At 41.8% G+C, this 21,227-nt stretch overlaps 1 protein-coding gene across 2 annotated transcripts in view; it reads right to left on the bottom strand.

Annotated features, from left to right (window-relative positions):
• The window catches only part of CDK14 (cyclin dependent kinase 14), a 321,807-nt gene extending 302,679 nt beyond the window's left edge, over positions 1–19,128 (bottom strand). Inside the window, exons 1-2 of one of the 2 annotated variants that reach the window (XM_074864790.1) lie at positions 18,706–19,128; positions 12,665–12,696 (exon numbers count right to left, since the gene is read on the bottom strand). In XM_074864790.1, coding sequence (XP_074720891.1) covers positions 12,665–12,696; positions 18,706–18,787 — 114 coding nt within the window. In that variant the 5' untranslated portion in view covers positions 18,788–19,128. The remainder of the gene's footprint in view (positions 1–12,664; positions 12,697–18,705) is intronic. The other variant, XM_074864767.1, reaches the window with a different exon arrangement.
• Between the last annotated feature and the right edge of the window lie 2,099 nt (positions 19,129–21,227).

The raw sequence follows: 21,227 nt of genomic DNA on the forward strand, positions 1-21,227 counted from the left end.
ACAGATGTTTCTAGAGAATCTTCACATTTGGATTTCTTTTAAGCTTTTATAAACAAGTGGTTTGAAACAGTATCTCTTACAGACTTTATAGAACTTGGACCACAATTATTTGCAATGTACTGTATGGAATTACATATGAAGAAAATCACCTCTCATTACAGAAACACTTAAAATATTATTGGTGTTCATATATGACAAAGCTAACAATAAGGCAATTGCTTGTGACACAAGCAATGCAAAAAGCTTGAAATGGTTTGCAGAAAGAAAGCAGACTGCAATAAAGTTCATGAATCACAGGAGGGTGGAGGTTGGAAGGTCATCTGATCCAACCCACCGGCTCAAGCAGGGCCACCTAAAATCACATTGCACAGGATGGGTAGGTTGTCTGGATGACTTCTGAATATCTCCTCAGATAATGACTCCACAACCTTACTGGGCAACCTGTGCCAGTGCTTGGTCACCCTCATAGTAAAAATGTGTTTCCTGATGTTCAGAGGGAACCTCCTGTGTTTCAGTTTGTGCCCACTGCCTCTGGTCCTGCCACTGGGCACCACTGAAAATAACCTGGCTCTGTCTTCTGTACATCCTCCTTTCAGGCATTTATAGACATTGATAAGATCCCCTCCTGAGCCTTCTCTTCTCCAGGCTAAACAGTCCCAGCTCTCTCAGCCCTTCCTCATAGGAGAGATCACCCTTGATCACCCTAGTGGCTCTTCTCTGAACTCTCTCCAGTATGTCCATGTCTCTCTTGTACTGGGGAGGCCAGAACTGAACACAGTACTGCAGGTGTGGCCTCATCAGTGCTGAGTGCAGGGGAAGGATCATCTCCCTCGACCTGCTGGCAACACTCCTCCTAAGGCAGCCCAGGATACCATCAGCTGCCTTTGCAGCAAGGGCACGTTGCTGGCTCATGTTCAACTTGGTATCCACCGGGATCCTTAGGTCCTTTTCTGCAAAGCTGGTCAGCCCCAAGCATAGTAAGTTTCAGGAAACAGTGCTGCCTGGACTTAAGAGACTGAGTATCCTTTTTTTCCACAGGCAGAATTCCATCCTGTACCCAGTTAAAGGCTGTGGTGGATGACACAGGATTTATTCTGGATGTCGTTGGCGCTCAGAGCAGCTCATACCATTACTGACAGACCATGAGTGCGTGTTATATGGTCCCGTAGTAAAACAGTGAGGTTGCAACTCATGAAAGTTCAGTCTAACTGCTGCTTGATTTAATATCTACATTTGAAATTTTGAAGAAGGCTAAGAAGCAAACTTAGAGTATAATTAATACATTCCCACTGAATATCTTCAATTCCATCTACGTTCTTCAGCAAAGAAAAAGTAATTACATTGTCCATTTGTTGTCTTCCTCTCCAAGAGGCCTTCTCTCTACATTTTCTACAAGAGATAGAAATTGAGCAAGGAAGATATCCATGGCATTCCTCCAAACTTTAACAATAAAATAAACGCAGTTCACATAGGTTTCCAAGATGAGGATCCACTCACAGTGGAACATCTGCTCCAAAGTCTTGTCACCACTGAATCCCAGCAGCTTCTTGAAACCACCTCATGGTGAGTATTAAACATACCCATGAGCTCTGCTAGGTCTTATGGGTGTCCTCTCTAAAGCTCAACTGGTGACATCAACATGAAACATCACCTCAACTGTAAAAATCTACATCATTTCCACCCCACTTCCGGAAGAATGAAATAATGAGTGCTGGCAATAAACCTATCAGAGCATCTCAATTAGAACTTTGCTGAAATTAATGCAGAACAGAAATTTCACAAAAAGAGTCCCAGGTTCCCTGACAGTATTTGTTCATACTTTTTTTTCATAACAGTAACTTGAATTTTTTACTTTTGAAACAGCATTTTGTTGGATATCATCACTTTGTCAAAGGTCATGGTTTGAACACATTGTCTTAATGTCCATATAAAATGCATGACAAAGCACTCATTCCACACCACTGAAAAGACCTGTTCTTGAGATATAAAAAAATGTATCTACTTAGTCTAACTCATAACTGCTTAGTTACCTCAAACTTACTTTCAAAGATAAAAATACCGTTTTCTTACTGATTTGAAAGGTCTTGAAATGCTATAGCATGCCTTTTTGAAGGGCAAGCAAAAGTTGGCATACCCCTTCATCTTCTCTGACCTTCTGTCATGATTTGATGATGACCAGACACATCACATTTAACTGAGCCATACAACACTAATAACTAACTAAATAAAACTCAAGTATTTCTCCAGATGCTGTGCTCTAGTTTCTGGAATTCTGTGCATCTCCAAGGTCAGCAGGAGATGCCTGTAACCAATATCCTGTTTCTATCTGGTTTCTCACCGTGCGTGAGGAGCCAAGATAAACCATAGCGCTTCTTTTTTTTCCTTCTTTTTTAAAAAAAAAAAAAAAACCACCAAACATTTTTTTCTCTCCAAACTGAGCAAACCTGCAGTCATGAGAGACTTCTCACATCTAAACAAGCCAAGGCATGGTAAGAATGATAATGAATCTGACAAATTGAACCAGCCTCATTCTTCACATGGATAAGCTACAAAACTTTTTCTGAGCAAGCGTAGATTGCTGTTTTAACTGTAAAACTGCATCAGTTTGCATCAGCAAAGCAGAGCAGGTTGGAGACCATTTAGGAAGTCTAGCTGTTTAGAAGACCAATAAATAAATGAAAGCCACCAAACCACACTTTCCATCGCTTCTGCCAGTGTCTGCCAGCCCCAGCAGCCCCAGCCAGCCCACAGATGCTCCCTTCTCTCCCTGCCCACTCCACTCAGGACACGAGCTCCCACCCCGGCTGTGCTCCCATGTCCCCTGCAGCTGCCTCAACAACTGGCAAGGACTTCAGTAGCATCCTTGTCACCATGGACAAGGAAACACCACCAGCTTAAGAACAAGGCAAACAGAAGAAAGACAAATGGTGAATATAGATAATTACACTGAGACTAAGCTATAAATGAAAACAGACACAAAACAGGAAAATAAAAGAAGAAATCAAACAACTGTATCTGTGCCTATGAGTTAACTGACAGCTACTGAAACTGTATTTGGACTATGATGCAGTTTTTGTCACCATACTGGATAAAAGAATATAACTAAAATGAAACCGGAAACTGCAATAAGAGGACTACTAATTCCAAAAGATACAGAAGAGGCTGGACAAACCAGTCCCATGGGTGGACAGGGGAATGTGTGTGTGGCTGGTTTCCAAAAAAATCCAAACAACAAAACGTAATAAAAGAAGTCCAAAAAACAACATGTGAAAAACTTGTTTCTCTGTCAGAAAGTAACAATCACTCTATGTTAATAGAGAAATGGAGGTAAAAACAAGGGGACACTGATTAAGTTCTATATGAATTTCAATACATTCTCCTTCCAACTGCTTTCTGTAACTGTCTTAACAATACAGTGAGGAAAAATGCTTCAGCTGAGAGGGTATTAACTTCAGAAAAATAATATGAACGAAAATACGCATCCTAGCCTCTGCAGTACTTCTTGCAACATACCTGGGATAACAGAAAGCCTTCCAGATTTCAAAGCTGAAGGGCATACTGACCTAACTGATCACAGCAAGTGACCTCAGACAAATTCCTTCAGTGTTGAATTTTCAAGATGGAAGTCAAAAAACAAGTTCAAGAACAGCATGAACCCAGCCTCAGGTATCATTTCAGGATCACCGTGGCCACAACCTGTGCTTGAGTCTGAACATGCAGGTTCAGTGGAGGAAAAGACAGACAAAGATCCATTTAAAAAAACAGTGCTGAGTGCAACTGCATACAAATAAAAATCCACTGGTAACAAGAAATTCATTTTACTCTCACTAAAGAAACAGGAAGACTCCTCAAACATATACAAAAATATGTTCTTCCATACGTACATGTGAGCTATCAGACTAAGAAGTTCACATACAAAGAAAAGCCCTGCTGAGCACACGGCAGCAGGAAAAAATATTGTTAAGCCACTGGTTTTCCTGGGCCAGCACAGCAGTGAATAACTTTTGAAGCTAGTAACATTGCTTTTATTTCTCAGCACTGAAAAAGGTGAATATCCAGATCCTACTGAGAAACTTAATTCAGATTAAGTAACACTTAGGAGAGCCCAAACATAAATAATTCGGGTTGTTACTTGGAATTGGTGATAATGCACTATGTGCTCTTTCAGTGGCCATACCTCCATCATTTATCATTAAGTTTTCAGCAGCGTTCACTCTTACTTTTGGTTATTAAATTACTGCCAATATTTCACATTTAAATAACCTGTAATAGTCAAGTCTGAATTTTCCAACTTGGTAAGGAGAATTGCTGTACCTGAAAAGGACAAAAGAAGTACTAGCAGGACTGTGACTCAACTGGCATCAAAGTAGAAAGCTTTGCTGGAAGAAAAAAAGGGATAAACAAATTCCAGAATATATAGAGAAAGAGGTGTAAGACAATTTCTTTAGGCCTTAATATCATCAAAATGACATTGTTTTACGCACATAAAATCCATTTTGATTAAATAAACTAGTCATAGCCTGCAATCTCCTTTTCTTATCCCTTCCAAATAAATAGCGAGAGATGTCAATTGACTCAGAACCTTGATTACTGTGGATAGGATCCTGCAAATATATGGTTGTCAGTGATATTGTGACACACAGCAAATGAGGCATCATATATGCAGAATTTCTCAGGAAAGCTAAAAAGTAGACAGAAATCATTTTCATTTAGATCCTTTCATGAGAAGATGACTTAAATGTAATCATATGTCTGTTAGTAGTGTGGCTTGGAAGAAAGGAAAAAAAAAAAGCAATAAAGTCTAAGCACAAAGAAGATGGAAGAGATAGACCCATCACAGAAGTCACACAATTATTTCTTGTCTCACAATCAGATTGGCCAGCAAGGCCAAGAACAAGAAGCTACTAATCCCATACGTAACGTACTATGTTTTGTTACTCTATTTAATCTACTAGTAAATTACTGTATCCCATATATCCCAAGAAAATAAACAGCAGGATTTACACATAAGCATACTTCATTGAAATAATAAGCTTGTATTTAGACTCCACATCTCTGGAACGCATATATCCTCTCACCTGATCAACAGAAATGTCCAACACAAAAATATGCATGCACAAGCGAGAGAAGTAGGCCTGGAAATTCATCTTCATTTTACAATGCTTCTCTGATAGCTAAAACACTTGCCTGCAGACCAGAACAGATCTTTATATGTCAGCGTTTTGGCCGGATCCTCACAAGTCACTGCTGTGGACATGGATTCAGACCAAGTTCTGCTCCTTTGCTCCATCCATTTTCAAAGAAGAGTTAAGCAAAGAACACATACACATTAACTAGTAACATGAACCCTTCTTCCATCTGGTGTCTATAGGTGAAGAGAAGGCAGAGAAGGGGCATATAAGCAGTTTCACAGTTGACTTAACCATTTTTCTTACCACATGAAAATAACATACACTTTCTGAAAGGTAAATGGATGCACTGTCACCAACCATGCCAGGCAGAAGAACACACAACTGAACACATTGATGGCTGGGGCAAAAAGTCAGACCACTGCCACTCAACAGATTTAAGGGATGCTCCAAGATTAAAACTCTTCCCCAACCACAACCAAAAGATTCTCAAGTTTTAGTCTGCTAAAGTCCAGGTTTATCCCCCAACATTAAGAACAATTCCTGGTCTGAATGAGTAAAAAGTCACTGCCAAGTAAATCTCAAAACCTTCCACATGGTCTCAGATTTTGCTTCAAAGACTTGAAGCTGGACAAAACAAAGTAGCCATTCCGCAGTCAGTTTTTCTTGGTGGCTGTCCTGCCACCTCTCAGTTACTTACTAGTTTGCACTGTGGTCACCTAGATCTGGTTCTGAAGTGTCTCACATCTTCCAGAACCTGACTTTCTTCCATGTCCAACACAGCACCGGGAAGTGACAGGAATCCCTAGTCACCATATAAATACTGGTATTTCTCTGAGAAATTAAGCGAGGCTGTCCAAGGGTTGGGTTTTTTTAAGCCAACGGAAGTTTTACAAACCAGCAGTTTTACAGACTGATGAAAGGCACATCTGTCCCACAGCTGATCCAGTAAGAAGTTGCCACACTCCAAGAGAATGGCAGTATTTGCTCTCTTCCATCTATGCTCATCATTCTCAGACTCACCTGCAGCACATTTGCTAATAATATTATCTGTCCTTGTCTAGCAGAAACAATTATTCCCTTTAAGCAGCTGAGAATGGCTTTATAAGACCTCAAGTGCTGACACTATTCTGCTACAAATGCACATGCACTATCATCACACACCAGTCCTAAAAACTAGTGACAGAATTCAGACTTATAGTTTGTCATAATGGCCTCAAAGACATGTCACATGGCAGCAGAGACAAGTAAATATACTGGGCAAGCTCACGTCTAAGCCATCTGCTGCTAGGGAACCACTGGACTGACACCAGATCCTCAGCAGTGTAAGTGAAGAGTACTGGAGGGATGAAAAAGTGGAGTAAGGAGAGGCAGGAACACAAACCCACCAAGCCATCTCCCTGGAAATCTCCTCTGTAATGGAAAGGCTCATGAGACAACATCATCCCCACCCATCTTCCCTTCCAAAGGCAACAGACTGGAAAAATCTCTATCCAACACACAAAGACCTTGTGAGTCCGAGAACTGAGTAAATGAAGATGGGCCTCCTGCAGGAGGCATAGGATCACATTACTTAGCTTTTACCTTCCTCTTTCCCCCGCAAAAAATTTGCCTGTGTCCTGTCTCAAGTAACACTTCATAAGCAGCAACTTCCAATACCAAGTTATCTTCCGCCTGGAATTATGTTTCCTCTCACTTCCTTTGTGACATACGTCTGAACGGACTCATTTCTCAAGACACTTGAACCCCCTTTGCACACAGTTGGCAAAGTAACTTAAACCACCAGACGAAGATTTTCTGATCCAGTTCCTTGGCACTATTTAGAACCTGCTTTGACACCTATACTTCTACATTTGTTTTCCAAATTCAGTTTTAGTTTTTTTCATTTTTCTAGCATAACTTCCTACATCTTTCCCATAAGCCTTCAGTCACCTCACAACTGATAACCACACACCACCTGCTTATCCCAACATTAAGCAGATGAGAACTGCATCAAAGTCATCATATACCCTAAGTCAAACCCAAGTTCTCAGCACTGGTAACATCCTCACTCCAAATGTATTCAGGCCATTTATAAACATTACCCATACAACACTTACGCTAACCACTTCTCTGGAAATTCTCCATCGCACCATACCACACATCATAACGTAAAGCAGTTCAGTAGTCACCAGTCTCCTGCTTCCTAAATATAAACAAAGTCTTCAAGAAGCAGAGAGTTCAGTCATGGCTTGTAATGATTTTACTGTATCTAGATCAATAAAGAATTACTGCACTCAAGAAAGAGGGACAATAAGCAGGCTTCCAAAATCCTTTGTATCACAGGCTCTTCCCTAAGTCTGTCACACACCAACCCCACCCTTTTAAGTCTCCCAGGAGTAAAATAATCAATGTTTATTCCAAGATCCTACAAAAAGTAACATTGAGTCTCAGGAGGGCTAGACTTGTCTCTCCTCCATCTCCCACAATCCAGATCCTCTCCTGCAGGAGAAGGTATAGTTCCATATTTATACTTCCTACATGCACTTCTCTCTCAAGCTACTGACTATAAATAAAACTTTTTTTAAAATGCACAAATGTTATTTAGCGTGTTATGTGCCTCCTGCATTATGGCATTCAAATTCCTCTTGTTCATTCTTCACAAAGCTCTACTTTTTTCCAACTAGACCCTTCCCTTTAACCCTCCAAACTCAAAATATTCTCTACACAAGAGTTCTGGTTCAGAGATGGGTGTCCTTTAAACCAAAACATTTTTCATGGTAATATCCCACAGAGGGAGTAACCTTTTTGTTTTGGGGCTTGGTTTCTTTTTGAGAGAGAGACTGTGAGAGCAAGCACATTACAGAATCAAGAAGTAACTTGGCAAAACTCCCTCCCCTTTCGCACACTTCCGCTTCAAACACACAGAGGTTGTTCCATGAGTGAAATAAACAAAATTTGGCTTCTTCAGAGTTGGAGATCCTAAACATAGTAAGAAGCAGATGAGTATTAAAGATTTTGCCGACATCAGAGTATTCAAAACACCTCCAACCAGATTCTCCTACACTCACAAGAACTTGCATTACAGCTTTTCCATCGGAGAAGATTCTTACCTCTATCCCTCAGCCAGCTCACATGCTTTTTCACCAAGCATCTAGGTGTCTAGTATCTGCCAGCTACAAAGTTACTGGGTGGAATCAGAAAGTATTACACATGCAGGAGGCACAATCACAGTACCCTAATTTCCTAAGGAAGGTAGCCTTAAAAACATGGTGCTCTTGATATTGGGCAAAATCAACACTAAAATATAGCTAAACAACAGCAATACAACTCACCACATAAGAAGTAATAATCACAGCAATTCATATTGATTTTGAGTCTTAAGATTATTTTGTTTTGATTGTGACATTGATAGTAATTTATCTAGTCTGAATACACATAAGTGAAAGTCTTAAACCACAACTTAAGTGCTTAGAGAAACCACTAACAACAGAAGGACAAGAATAAACAGCTCAAGACTGACTGACAATAATTTAGAAATAAATCATAACAGCAAGCAGCTAACCAAAGGAACAGGTTACCAGCCTTGCGATGAGGTCAGTCATCAACAGTGGCTTCCATTCCAACAAATATGCTGCAGTTAAGCTACATGTTATTTGCCTTGATCACACTCATTTGAATGAAAAAGAAAATTGTTCCACCATTATAAGACAGAGTGGACAAGTTCTATAGTTCTTGTTATACTAACAGTCCAAAGACATCAAAGCAGTCTTGCATAGTTGGAAGTTATTACTCTAAACTTTGACGAACTATTGGAGCACAAATAAAGTGTTCACTCAAGTACCAAACATTTGTATAGACCACTCTTTGCATCTAGTACTACTCCCCAGAGGTATTTATCTTCTATCTTGGTATCCAGAGTAGATAATCAGTGCTTTGCCTAAAAGAATGAAACAGATGCTTTCCATGCCAGAACCTACACTCAGAGAGTGAAATTTAGGTTGCTTTGAAGAGGAGAGCAACTCTTTTTGTTCTTTTTTTTTTTCTCCCCTTTTTTTTTTTTTTTTTTTTTTTTTGACAGTTTGCCCTCTTCAGAGAGCAGGTAACAACATTTCAGGACACAAGGAGAAGATGCCTTACTCTCTCCCATCCAGATAAACTAACTTTGAAAGCAGGCAAGAACAGTCTGCACCCCACCCCCAAATCATGGTATTTCATGATAGAAGAAACCAAGCCACAAACCATTGAAAACACTGAAAATCTTCCTGCTGATTTCAGGAGGTACTGATGCAAGTCTGTGTTCCCATTCCCACAATGTGACCAGTAAACATTGGTATGACAAAAACCAAAAGGCTAAAGCTTAAAAAAAAAAAAGAAAAAAAAAAAAGCAGCACACTATTACTTTGTTGCTTTGAATGAAAGACTATACAAAAGTGGTCTGTATCCTCATTTATTCACCCGAGTCTCTGGAAGATGTCATAAGATCTTATGAAGGTAAATAGGCTATCAATGGTTTTAAATGGATTAATTCACATGTTCTCATGGACTGAAATAAAGGCCAACAGCATCTACAGAGAAGAGTTTTTTCATTCAAAATTTAATCAGAGCAACACAACAGCAGGTACCAAAAAGTGACAAATCCTACACTACTCCTTCCTGCTATTGTTGTGCTCTTACCTTATGTGCAGAACTAAATGCACCACAAAGATCTCCAAAACAGTTCCGGAACAATTAAAAGTATTTTCTGACATGCAACTTATTCACAGGATTTGCTATTCATGATTCTTCTGGTCCTAATTTACTAGAGGGATTAATTTCATAACTCACAGAAAACAATTATGTGATACACTTGCCTGTCAGGTTTGATAAGTTAATTTTTAGTCTTTTCACTTTGAAGAAAGATGACTTCCCGCAGTGCTGTACATTTCTGAGCTACTGCATGCAAGTGTAAAGTAGGTAAAGTAATATCCGCTAAACAGCTCATTTCTCCACCCTCGATTCCTGAAGGACAAACAAGTAAGATCCTGTTGTAGCATCTACAATGTGCAGAATAATCTGACAACTAACTCGGCTGCAAACCCAAACCTTGCAGCTTTAGAAAGGTTGTCTTTTTCTTCATCCCACTTTCCCTCCGCCCTTGGAGAGTTCAGGTCCCTGCTGGCCAGCCTCTGCTACTGGTGCTCTGGTCACAACTTCAAAGGCTAAAACACTGAGTTCTCCTCCTCTACCACAGTATCAGGAGCGTAGATCCTCCCCGGCAAGTTCACTGCTACTTATTCAGGCACCGCTCCACAGGCCAACCCCCCTCCAGGAAAGGGGAAGCACACGTTGGCAAGAGACACACAGCATTTTTCAGCACCATGAAAGGAGAGAGTATCTTTCCACTAACTGTACAGGGAGAACATGCTGTTGTTAAATGCAATTTATGTTTCAACAGTTGACTATACCATTTTTCATAGCAGGCTGTCTACGAAGTTGAAGTAAAACAGTGCTTGGACAACTACCTTCTCTCTCTCCTCACCTGATATTCCCATTTACTGTCTAACTCTCTTTGTAACTGCATCCCTGATATATCAATACTACATCTACTAGCCAGAAGACTAGATTGCTTTCCTTTTATATCATGACATGGTCTTAGTAGTACTTTTCAGATAGCCTTCTGAGACCAACAGATGTGCCCACTCCTCTGCTTACAGACATCATCTCCCTTAGAAGTATGTGTCATTACAATCAGGTACACTATTGTTACTATAGACTGTTTTATCTACTGATTTGAAGGATGTTTGAAAAGAAATGAATTAAGTGATATGTGGTACATCCCGTTCTCCGACTCACATATTAGGCTAGATAATTGCCAAGAACCATTGCACTGAGTTTGAAGAGATAACAAGGACAACATAAAAATCGCAGCACACTTTTCTTTCTTCTAAGAAGTGTCACCTGAAACTATGGAACCAATTGATGCTAATGTCACTATTTACAGGAGATGGAAGAAAATTCTTTTGTGTACCCTTCTCACTAGCCTTCTCTTACTGCCTCTGCAGTAGCTCACATCAACATATTTAAAAGATTATTTTTTTCCCAAAGTCCCTGAATTTAAACAAAAATTTGCTCAAGTTGTCCCTGTTCAAACAGAAAGCCAGGTTTAAAGAAAATACATACAACCTGTAGATAAACAATCCTGGGGAATGGGAGGGGACAGAAAAATTGCCATCTTCATAAGACAGCATTTTTTAATAGATCCTTTCAAACTCTGTATCAAATTTAATACAAGGTGCTTACTGGGTAGATCATTACACAGATACACCACTGCAGACTACAAAAGAAAGTACTGGACAAAACCAGACCAGATTTGTAAAACAAGGATTCAGAGTCTACCAAGCGTGTATCCACACGTGTGTACACTTTTAGGGAGGAAGCAAGTTCTACCAGTGTTATGACAGAAATACATAGTTGGGACTGCTGTGTGATCTGACAAGGGTTCCTGAAAAGAAGAGTCCAACCCCAGGACCTTCACTTCAAACCTGAGAGGGGTCGAGCCGAGTTACAGCTCTCTGTAACACACATCAGAAAAGCACAAAACATCTATATCGCTGTTACTGAATTTGAGCAGAGGGGTGTAAAACTCAGGGCAATCCGTTTAGAAAGAGATGAAGTCTGATTTGATCCAGAATCAAGGACATTACATCATCATTTATTTATTCTAGAATCTGGCATTACACAGCAGCTATCTCACTGTAATCAGCCAAGAATTTAAGATTACAGCATGCAATGAAGAAGAAAACACAGAAATGCCAGAAGCGTAACATCAACACATGAAAATACTACCACTTGCTTCCAGCTATGGTGGCAGAGGGAATTACAAGGCAAGCATTGACTACAGTATGATAAGTCTTCACACCTCTTCCTGCATAAACTGGCACTGCAGGACAACTTGCACTGACCTGAACCTCTCAAAGCCTATCATAAATAAAAGCAAGCACAAATCACAAGCAGCATATTCTACAAATTAAGACACATATCGTATCACAGATAGGTCAGGACCCCCAACTGACTACACTGAATAATTAAGTATCAGTTTTACCAATACAGCTAGCTGCTGGTTTTGTGGTGTTGGATTTGTTTTTATTTCACAAGAAGCATCTATCTCGATTGACACAGTCAGCAAGAAGCCAATGCAGCAGTACTTTATATAAGGTGTTCTCTCAAGAGTGATGTTTTTTCACTGTCTGTTATAGTACAGGCCTACAATTATGAGAATTATGGTGGGTAAAGTTCTACAAAGTATTTTCTCCACATGGAACATTTTTAAATGACCACTTTTCATACAACATGCAGTTTTATTATATTCCAAAAAAACCCAAGCATTCCATTCAGAGCCTTCAACAAACAAATTCATCTGGTAGTTATTTGGAAAATGAAAATATGGTTGAGCAATAGGTATGTATTAACACATATGCATCTTGTAACACTATCATCTACGGGTTTCTTTTAGCACTAATGAGAAATAGTAAAGCATACCTGGACTATGTAAGGTACAAAGATATTTAACCTACCTCATCAAAGCTGCTATCTTCTTTCTTCAGAGCTTTAAAAAAATGAAAAGAGAAATAGTTATCTGTACTGCATTTCAATGAGCACAAAGTTACTAAATAACTAACACCAGAAAAGAGAAAAATAGAGCAGCATTTTCCTGTTATAACAGGAAAGAACAGGCTGGCATGAATAACAATTTTATACTCAAAATCTGAATCTGTAAATGGAATGTAGGACTGCACAGTGTGTTTCCAAGAAAGTAAATTTACATATTTATGAAAAATATTATCCTCTCAGGTTAAAGAAAATAAAGGTTTGCAAGGGCTTTTTTTAATTCCTAGTGAGCATGAAAACACTTTATGAAGAGCCTGACTGAACTTCAAAAAGGGAAAGTATAATAAACACCTAACCATGTATACAGTTTGTCAAGTACTAAACCTTTATGAAATAGTATGCATTGTAGCGTGCTTTTTTTGTTTTTTACAATATGACTTACAATAAAGCAGATGAGATTTCTGTCTTTCTTACAGTGTTAACCAGCAATTAATCAACAAACAAGAAAGAGGAAAACAGTGCAGAAATCATGTGAACTGGTAAAGCAAGAAAATAAACACATGAATAGTTCTGAAGTTGTAGCAAAGATTAAGCTGATGAAAACTTTTCCTTTAGCATACTGGGTATCTTTATTGAAATGTAAAGAAAATTATTGTCTCCAAATCTCCATTGAACTGTGTCCATCTGAAGGTATGAGACTGGTTCCTTTTCTCTGTACAGACCAACCAGGGACTGTGTAAAGCACGCCGTGACCTGACAGTGCTCGTCGTTCACTTCTCTTAAAGAGTTAAAATAAGACAAACCATTGCATTGACGGTTACACTATTTCTTTTCAGTTTAAAACACAAAGGTTTGCAATTTGAGGGAGGTCATCTGAATGACCATACAGTTCTTGCAGTGTTGCCTCAGAAGACTCTTCAGCGTACAGTGTTTCTTACACTTCAAATGCATTTATTTCTGCAGGAGAAGAATACTTAAGCGCCTACCACGGTTGAGGATCTAGACTCCAGTAGTTTCTTTGCTCTTTTAGATGCTCCTTCTGCCTTCAAATCACTGGTAGTAGTTTCTAAACCACCACCTCTTCCAAACCCTGTCTTCAGAAGCAACAGCGTTATCAGCCTTAAAAAAACCCCAAAACCCCAAACTGCAGAAGCTGTATCAGAGGCATAACAGAGGCAGGACACCTACGCCAAAAGTTCTGCAGCTCCACAACCTCTGCCATGGGCAGCAAGGCACAAATCCCAGTTCTCCTTGTACAGAAAAGCAGGGATGGTCCCGCCTTCCTTTGCTTTCAAACTCCCATTTCTTTGAGACATGAAACATGTCTTCCCTCAAATCTTTGAGGATTACTGTTCTACAATTACTCATCCAGATTTCATGCTCAGTAACAAAACAAAAAAACAAAACCTGGGATTTTGCTGAGGAGATTTGAGGCACACACTGTACATTTTTATCATGAAATGCATTTTTATGGTTTTAAAGGCCAGACAAAACGTTTTCAGACTGCCAATCCCAAGTACCCAGAACTATGAGTCAGGATATTAAAATTTAAAAAAAAAAAAAAAAAGAAAAGAAAAAAAGACAGAAAAAAAAGCAACATGTGGAACATTTTTTAAGAACACACTTTTAATCTTTTATCTTTCAGGTCACAACGACATACAAGCTATAAATTAGTATATGACACACCTAGGTCATGCTGACAAGCTTTTCTCCCTTACCAAAACATAAGATTTTCACATGACCAAAACATTCCAGGAATAACCAAACAACAGATAACCAAACAAAATTTACAATGTAACAGAACAAGAAATGGGAATCTGTGATCCACTGCATATTTTTGACTTGTCTTTAACTTCTACCTTTGACTAAAATAAGTTTTTTAAGAATCGCCAAAAATAAGAATATGAGAGTTCTGGCCACTCATTTAATCAGATTCTGTTTAATAATAATTTCCCTCTCAACCAATTAACTACACAGCATCTTCAAAATAACTCATCAAACCAGCATATTTTATACAACTAATTATATTAGAAATTTTTTTTTTCCTCAACAATGCAATTCTTTTTAAACCGTTAAAAAAAGCTTTGCTGAACTAAAAAAAAAAAGAAGCTGTTTACAAATGAACTTCTCATTACCTCAGGTATGTGAGCTATGTGAGTGTACATTAGAGGAGATTAGTGAAGATAACCTTTGTATTAGTGAGGAGCTAGTAACAAAGCCCAGGGATGCTCAGAAGGGCCACAGACTGCTTTCAGTGCACTGTGAGAAATCTCAGCAACTTTTCTCTCTTTCTTTTCTTCCTTCCTTTCTTCCTTTCTACCCTGGTGTTAGTTTTTGACTAAAGAGATTGCATAAGAAAAGTTAAATGGCGTGAGCTGAAGAGATCTCAAATATGATTTTGGTACTATATGAAGTTTGACAAATACATAGCCAAGAACTCTTCACACATCTAAAAGATCATGATAATTTTATAAAATTACACATTATTAATTTTAATTACATAATTATCAAAGTGTAAAATTAAGACCCAAACCTAATAAAGGTTTAAATGCTAAAATAAACAGTGAGTCAACTGAATCTTTAAAAGTTGGTTAGCATACAGTATGATGTGTTCATTTATATGGACAACACAACACGTAAGCAAGGAAATCAGAATTTTTAACCTAATTTGGATGTTTGCATAAAAATGGATAGGCTGCCAGAAATCTATCAATAAAAAGAATTCCGCAAATTCTTCAGATCTTAGTAAGTTCTTTATGATTAGCTAAATTTTAAGAGGGACACTCCCTGAAACACTAGAAAACTTCTGCCAGGAGAAAGGATGCCTCAGCTACAAAGATAGTTCATTTTTCTAGAACTGTGTGCATGTAATTTCTTCAGTAAAGAGCCATCCTGTCAGTTTTAGAATATAAACCTCAGTTTAGCACCATAGGCCATATACATTTCCTCCAGCACACCACAGTGCCGGATCAACCTTTACAGGACTTGCACATAGCACAAAACAAATGCTCAGGATGAAGGCTCAGAGATGGACAATTTCCCACATCACATTTTTCAGCTCAGCAAAATAAACATTCTCAGTACTAGGTACTCTTAACAGTTACAGGAGAGATCACAGTTTTGCAGGATAAGCCAGATCTTCATCACTCTCTGCCAGTCATTGGAAAGCCAGTGGCTGGAAAGCATCAGTTCACAGTTAAGAAAATGAGCCAAGCCTACCTGAGGCTGCCGATGGTACTCTTTGGCCCTTTTTGCTGTGCCCCAGGGATAACTAAACTGGTTTTATCTAAAGATGCTGGGCAAATAGCTTCAAACATTACTTAACATACAGTGACACACTGTAAAAAAAAAAAAATAAAATCACCTTATAAACTCATTGCTGATATAGCCTCTCAAATAGAAAGGATTACCTTGTAGGGAAAAGGTAGTCTTCAAGGTAGTTTATTGAGTATTATCCTGCAAGCCCTAGCAAAAAAAAAAAAACCAACACAGCCAACAACAATTAGGATACATTTCCACCACTCTTACCCAACATGCCAATATAAACTCCGGTATCAAAATGAAAGCGTCTTGTAGTACTGGAAGAATTGTATTTGGCAGCTGGGACACTGGCAACAGAGAGGGGAGGCCTAGCAGTGCCTGACCATTTCAAGAATGACCATCAGATGTTCCCTACTGCGGCACATCAAGGTTTGACTCACTAATTATTTGGCATAAACACTGTGTTCCTCTTGTGTCATTTATATGATTATGCTCACGATGCTACATTGTGTAGTTAAACCTGTAAAACACATAAATTGCAGCTGAATGGGAAAAGTTAAAATATCATTATCATTATTTATAATAAATCACAACTGAACAGATGACTGACAAAATTCCAGATCAGATATATATTAAATTAGTAATTGCTAATCTCACTAAGGAACCAGCTCTTCTAAAAAGCTGTAAAACCAGAGTGACAAATACCCAGAAAGACTTTTTCTAATGAGGTTTTGGGTTTCTCTCCTTCGTTTCAATGTAAGTACAGCACGTGTTTTAACTGAGGATTTCCTGGTATGCAAATTAAGAATTTCTTGCTTTGCTTGGGTTTATCTGTGGCTCTGGTGTCAGGGAGTGGACCATGTTCAAACCTCATACTGATATGTTACCTTTTTTTTTTTTTTTTGAAGTGCAGTTACCAGAACGATGGTTAAAATATTAGAGCATTTGAAGATCGAACGGTCTTGCTGGGCGCAGCTGAGTTTTAATCACAAAACCACCACAAACAAACAAACCAACCAGGCACCCAACCACACTCCTACACTTCTGCACACACGCACAAAGAACTGGAGGAGCTGGAAGACGTAACAATCCACGTATCTAAAATCGGGCCAAGGCTCCCAAGGAAACTAAACAGCTGTTTAATTTGTGAGAAATTATAAAAAGAGATGATCACCCAACAGAGCCAACTAAAACATGTAGAAATTACCAGCCAGAGGGGCCTTGCTCCCTAAAAGGCATTAACAGGACTGTCACCGTTACAACAAAGCAGCATCCTCATTCAAAATATTTTCTTTGTTAATGACTTCCACCATTAGTAAAACCTTTCCACGGTTCTGTATAAGAGTGTCTCTCTGTGTCTATACATACTCACACAGGCACGTGACAGACCAAACACCTGACTGTTGTGGTTTTTTTTTTTTCTAATCAAAGAAAGTTAAATGCATTTTACAAGTTTAAGACTGATGACAGGTGAAAGCTATTTTCATATGGGGACAGAGAGATTTATAACCGTGACTTGACATTCTCTTCACAATTGAAATTTGGCATTGACCCTTGAAACGCCCTAGTTTACAAACACAAATGAGCTTTTCTCAGTCTTTTTCATCTTGCAGTAGCAAAATAAAAGATACCTGATTTCAAATGCTATCCTACACTTTAAGTTTGCAGTCCTTAACAGCTAAGGGTAATCCACTGAATGCATACACAACACATGAAAAATTGTAATACCCACATACTTTAGCACACCTCCTCGGTAGGGCTACAGAGGGAGAACCAAATGCCACAGCTCACGGCTGCAGTGCAGGCACTTCACGTCCTCTCACTGGGACAAAGCAGCTCTGAAAGTTGACCCACGTCTGCCAGCCAGGCCAACTGAAAGGAAAAATGTCCCAGTGGGATGACCCCTGGGTGAGGGCTGTGGAAGGGCCCTTACAGAGGGTCTGCAAGGATCGGGCTGCTGTGTCCACTCGCCCATCCCAGCCACTGCCCAGCCTTCTGTCACTACCTCAGGTGCTCTGCCTGGGCAGCTCGGGGATAGCTCACACCTTCTCCAAGGTACCTTCTCTCCCTGCTCAGCTGCGTGTTGGTGCTGTCAGTGGGAATTAATGCTCTAAACTATGAATTAAGCAAGGCAGCGTGCCAAAGACCAAGGGAAACACCAGTCCAAGCAGACCAGAACTCTTTGGCATTGTTCTCGGTAAAAATTCGACTGAAAAAAAAAAACAAACAAACAACAACAAACGGTGTCAAAACCAAACGCGACACAGTGATACCGGGAGGTAACACGCTCGGCAGCAGCGTTCAGATAATGCTACCTCCTGCTTTATGTCAGTGAAAGAAGCACAAGACTTCGCAGCAGATGACAGACAGACTTCTTTTGTCTGGCCTCCTAATTCACCGGGCCACCGTTATCTGCTTCAGCATCTCACGCCTCAACTTAAAACAACGTGCAGCCCGAACAGAAAATAAATTACCAGACCTGCAACAAAACGAAAATAACCATCTGCTTTTTGCCAAGGTTTCTCTTCGGCAACAGAGGCACTCTAGCCAACTCTCATTTATAGTTTGTTTTTTCTAGCCTATTTCGGGCTAACTCCATCTCAGACCCACAGAGCTCTGCCGGGCTCTTATTTTCCCGAGCTTTCTTCCCAAGCTACGTTTTTCGGGGACGCGGCCGGCGCGGCTGTTTCCAGCTTCGCAGCCCTCATCCCCCGCCGCCGGGCTCCGGACGGGGGGCAGGACTCACCTATTCGGCCGAAGCTCTCCGATAAAGTTCTCCGCAACTTTTTCATCTTGCTGATCTTCTCGGCGGACTGCGAGTCGATCATGTCACACGCGGGGGGGCGACCCACCCCCCCGTTCGCCAGCCGCCACCCCCCGCTCCCCCGGCTCCGGGGCTCCCCCCTCGCCCCGGGCAGCCGCCGGGCGCAGCGGGACAGCCCCGGTCCCGCCCGGGAAAGGAGCCCTGCGCCGCCGCGGCTGTTGCTGCTGCTCAGCTCCCCGCCGCCACCGCCCGGCTCATAGCCCCGTCCCGCCCCGCCTCCCCCGGGCCGCCCCGGCAGAGCCAGACGCTCTGGAGGGGAGGGCAGGGGGGGGAGAGCAGCGCCGAGGGGAGATGGAGGAGTGAAAGCAAAGTCCGGCGAGAGGCTGCGGGCATCGGCGGAGGGAGGGAGGGAGGCGGGGTGGGGTGGGGTGGGAGGGTGCGCTGAGAGAAAGGAGGAGGAGGAGCCTGGGCGGGCTAGGGAGCCCCGCGCCGCGGCCGGGGGGGGCGGCCGGCCCTGCCCGCGCTGGCAGGCTCGGAGCCGGGCCCCCACCCAGCACCGGCGGCGCCCCCGCCCCGCCCCGCCCCGGGCGGCGAGACGGGCGGGAGAGGAAGCGGCGGGGGCGGCCGGGGGGAAGGCGGCCGGGGCCGGGCCGAGGGCCGCGGGCTGTCCCCGGGCGCGTCCCGGGCGGGTGGGGCGGTGTGGCAGTGCCCGCCCGAGCGCTGAGGGCGGGGGCAGCGCGGCAGGCGTCTGCGGTGGCCTTTCGCGGGGGAACGGTGCAGCGGGTCCAACCTGGGGGTTTCGGTGCCCCAGGCTGTTGTGTCGTGGTCCCCTGGGATGCCCTCGGTTACCCCCCGGGCCGGCAGGGACCGCCGGCGCGGGGCAGGGCGGAGGCCGGCTCCTGCCCCCGGGAGCCCTCCGCCCCGCCGTGGCCGGGCGGCTTTTAAAGGCCGGTGCGAGTCGTGGAGGTCTGGCGGTGGCAGAAGGCGCCCTTCGGTCACGGTTCTGGGTGGGCGTTGCGTGGGGTGCTACCCCGGTCGCTGTGGCGAGGCCGGTGGGAGGAGGAGGAGGAGGAGGAGGAGGAGGGCAGCAGCCGTCGGTGCGCAACCGGCCCTTCCCGTGGAAACCGGGGCTCCCCTCGAAACCGGGGCTCCTCTCCGCTTGCGACTCAAAGCACAGCCAGACCATCCGGTGCGTTAGCCTGCAACTTAATGAGTGTTGGGAGCTTTTGATCTCGTTAACTCAATTGTGCCAACATTATTGAAAAATAAATCAGTTTAACCCATCAAGATGGATGGCTGTGTCGAGTCTAAAATATAAAGTAGGTACTTTTCCAGAACAATACATGTTAGGTAACACATTTTAAAACCCAGGTTTGCGTGGTTCAAATTGTGTTTTAATGCGTGTTATCTGGTTAAAAGGAACTTGGGGTTTAATGAAGCTAGCTAACACGAGTTACTGGGATTAGACGGTGTCCACGCTAAGAGTTGTTAACTCAATTTTAGGAGCACATTTGTCTAGACAAGCATTGAGGTGAGTTGGGTTCAAGCCATCTGCAACTCTCAGCTCTGGGATCGGACCTTTGTATTACAATGCGGCAAGGGTCGCAAGTATGCAGCATCTCAAGGTGGAAATCTATCATCTACTATCATCTACTATATGTGCTTATGCATGTGCCTCTTGTGGCTTACAAGATAATGGGGAATTGTCCTGTTCCACAGCAGTACAGTAACGCTGGTAAAATGTCTTATGCACAACCCCTGAATCTACAGACAGATTGATAAAATGGCTTGCAGAAGTGTGAATCCTGTTGACCCTGTTAACATCTTTGAAACAGGAGCTAAAATGGCACTTTTAACGTTGGCTATGTCATGTTATGGAAGAAAATTGAGAAAGGGTGGAAACTGAAACGTTGCAGAGAGCAATGCAAGGAAAAAGAGGAGAAATAAAAACTGGAAAGAAACAGACAAGGGGGCTAGAAGGAGAAAGGGAGCAAGGACACAAGCACTTAAGGGTATTTTATTCAGACAGTGCAAAAAAGGACATTTAAGTCCTTAATAATAGTTGACAGTTTCATCTTTGTTTGATGTTAATATTGGCGAATATTCCTGCTCTGCATGGAGAGGAAAATGCCATAATCATAAATATTCTGGTCCAGGAACTGAAACAGAGTTTAGCATTTGAGCCCTTTGCACTTTGCGTGCATGCCATTCACGCCAGGCAGCCCTGCTGCCCAGCTGAGACTTGTACCAACACTGCTGTAATTCAGTCTGCAGCTTGCTTTCAGCAATTGGGGATATCATTTCTGAGAGCTCCTGAGGAACCTGTAATTAACTATGCTGAACTGGTAGATGCTGTCTTACCTAGTGAATTAGCCTCGATACTAGCACCTACATTCCCAATTTTCCCCCTATTGCTAGGTAAACTATTGACTTTACCACTTGTGGAGGACAAGCCTCTGCCAGGCTACTGCAGTGGGTTCAGCTTTCTTTAACAGAAGCACAGG

This window comes from Strix uralensis, chromosome 1 (assembly GCF_047716275.1).
Source record: "Strix uralensis isolate ZFMK-TIS-50842 chromosome 1, bStrUra1, whole genome shotgun sequence".
Taxonomy (NCBI): Eukaryota; Metazoa; Chordata; class Aves; order Strigiformes; family Strigidae; genus Strix; species Strix uralensis.